This window comes from Candoia aspera, chromosome 1 (assembly GCF_035149785.1).
Source record: "Candoia aspera isolate rCanAsp1 chromosome 1, rCanAsp1.hap2, whole genome shotgun sequence".
Classification (NCBI taxonomy): Eukaryota; Metazoa; Chordata; class Lepidosauria; order Squamata; family Boidae; genus Candoia; species Candoia aspera.
Genome location: NC_086153.1, coordinates 115,029,105 through 115,031,686, shown reverse-complemented (window position 1 = coordinate 115,031,686; position 2,582 = coordinate 115,029,105). Strand labels below are relative to the sequence as shown.

Here is a 2,582-nt window from a genome sequence, read left to right as displayed (position 1 = left end):
CAGCTCAACAAGGTAGACCAGACTAAGAAACCAATGCCATATAAGTCAGGACTACTTTTATTGGAACAGCAATAGTAACAGAATCTTACTGCAGACAATTTAAATAATACCATTTATTTAATCATAAATTCTGGTACTTACACAAATGTATAAATGGCTCTCTTAGTGATGCACTGCTCTTTTATTTTAGAGAGATGATCCCTTGACTATGGGGGACTGGAACTTGCTGGGGAGTATCTTAGAGGAAGTTCATCTCCATTCCACCATAGTGGGCAAAATCTGGCTCACCATCCTTTTCATATTTCGCATGTTGGTTCTTGGTGTGGCTGCTGAAGAAGTCTGGGATGATGAGCAAGCAGAGTTTATTTGCAACACAGAGCAGCCAGGTTGCAGCAACATCTGCTATGATAAAGCTTTCCCGATCTCCCTGATCCGCTACTGGGTGCTCCAGGTCATCTTTGTCTCTTCTCCTTCCCTTGTTTATATGGGCCATGCCCTTTATAGACTGCAAGCCCTTGAGAAAGAGAGGCAGCGGAAGAAAGCCCACCTAAAAGAGCAGCTCAAAGAGATAGAGACTATTATAGAAGATCACCGGAGAATAGAGAGGGCACTGAAGAAGCTGGAGGAACAAAAGAAAGTGAACAAGGCTCCCTTGCAAGGGGCTTTGCTATGGACCTATGTCCTTCATATCTTGACCAGATCAGTCCTTGAAGTGGGCTTCATGGTAGGTCAGTATCTTTTATATGGGTTTCAAATGTATCCGCTTTATAAGTGCACCCGTCCACCCTGCCCTAACACTGTGGATTGCTTTGTGTCCAGACCAACAGAAAAAACCATCTTCATGGTTTTCATGCATAGTATTGCAGCAGTTTCGCTGTTTCTGAATATATTGGAGATTGTTCATTTGGGGATTAAGAAGATTAGAAACACCCTTTGCAGGAACTCCAAGGAGGAGCTAGTGACTGCAGAAGAGGATGCCATTTTTAATTTCCCCAAGAAAAATTCAGTGATACAGCAGATTTGCAACATGAGTAACTCACCTCACCAGGATAGTTACAAATCTAGGTCAGAGGAGCAAGGTAGGCTACTTGTCTCCTTGAATCCTGAAGAAGGATATATATTGACTGAACAAAACCAGCACCAAGGCAATGTGGAGCAACAATGGTGCAGAAACTACAGAAGCTGGCCCAATCAGTATCAAGACCAACCACATCCCTCCTATGGGCATCTTGGATATCTCAATGAGAACGAACAACATCAAAATAGACTGTTCCCCAGGCATTATACAAACTTCATGAATCAGTGCCATAATGGAGAGCATCTGATTGTGTCCTGCAGCACTGACAACATTCCGAGGCAAGCAGGGCAAGCTATCAACCTCTACAGGAAGAATGAACCATATGTATCAGATGATTCCAAGAACCCTCCACATGCCTCTAAAATTTCCATAGTATCCAACCACATGGAGAGCCCTCAAGCTATCTGTCGGAAGCATAGCTGGGAAGTTGGCTGTAAGGACTTAAGAGATGATAATGGCAACTCTCCAAACACCATGCCTTGTCAGAACCACAACTCCAGCATTTTATCCAGAATGCTGTCAAAGAGCCATCTCGACGTCAACTCAGTGGCCTCAGACTCACAGAATGGTTCTGTCTTGGAAGCTAAATGGCAAGATGACAGTAGCCCTCCTATCACACCATCATTTCCCTCCACAAGGGGACGCAGAATGTCAATGGCAAGTAAACCCAAGCAGCCTTTCAGCTATACAATGCTGGTGTGAGTTATTGCTCTTCAGCATCATTTTAGTCCAGGCCTTGGGCTTAGTGGTTTGTCTGTAATTACATTCCAGTATGAAGGGTGGAGAGGTAATGTGGTTCTTTCAAACCAAGGGAAATCTTTGAAAAATGCAATTGTTTCAGTGGAAAGGCATTATTTATTATTATTTATTATTCATAGGAGGAGGGAGTATTAGATATGTTTGCAGCCTTGAGTTATTTATAAAAATAATAAAGGTGGGATAGAAAATAAATAAAATAAAAATAAAAAAATTAAATAAATTTATACACTACCAAACAAAATCAGCTGAGCATTATTTTAAAAAAGAGGGGGGAAAGAAACAAGACAAGAATAATTCAGTTTTAAAATGTTATATGACCATTAACTTGCTGGACAAAACTCCAAAATCCAGGATTTCTGTAATAACACAGATCAAGTTGTGTCTGAAAGGTACATAATAATTTAAATTAAATACTTTTTAAAAGTATTCATTAAGATCAATCAGTGTTGTCATTGCTCAGGGTAGGTATGAACTGCAGTTTAAAACTTTTTAACATTAAGAACATCAAGAAATCTCTCCCACAATCTTTCTCAAAACACAACTTCTCCTATTTTTCAAATTGGGAACTGAGATTGAGGGTTCTATGTATCAAATAGTAAATCTATTCTGATCTCATGATATAAGGATCCAAAATATCTTATCAGACAGCATTAGACTCCTAACAGGCTCTTCATGTCCAGGAGAAGCTTTTTTGTGTTAACAGGGAAGACAAAAAGGAAGGATTTTGACACACGGTACAGTAGAA

General features: G+C 40.2%; 1 protein-coding gene across 1 annotated transcript; it reads left to right on the top strand.

The window, feature by feature from the left end:
- Positions 1 to 208: 208 nt before the first annotated feature.
- On the top strand, positions 209 to 1,908 carry GJA10 (gap junction protein alpha 10). Its single transcript, XM_063291056.1, has one exon. The coding sequence runs from the start codon at positions 209 to 211 to the stop codon at positions 1,778 to 1,780; it is 1,572 nt and encodes a 523-aa protein (XP_063147126.1). The 3' UTR covers positions 1,781 to 1,908.
- Positions 1,909 to 2,582: the final 674 nt, after the last annotated feature.

Coding starts and splice junctions, on each gene's coding strand:
- GJA10 (XM_063291056.1), top strand. CDS start 209: ATGGGGGACTGGAACTTGCTGGGGAGTATCTTAGAGGAAGTTCATCTC.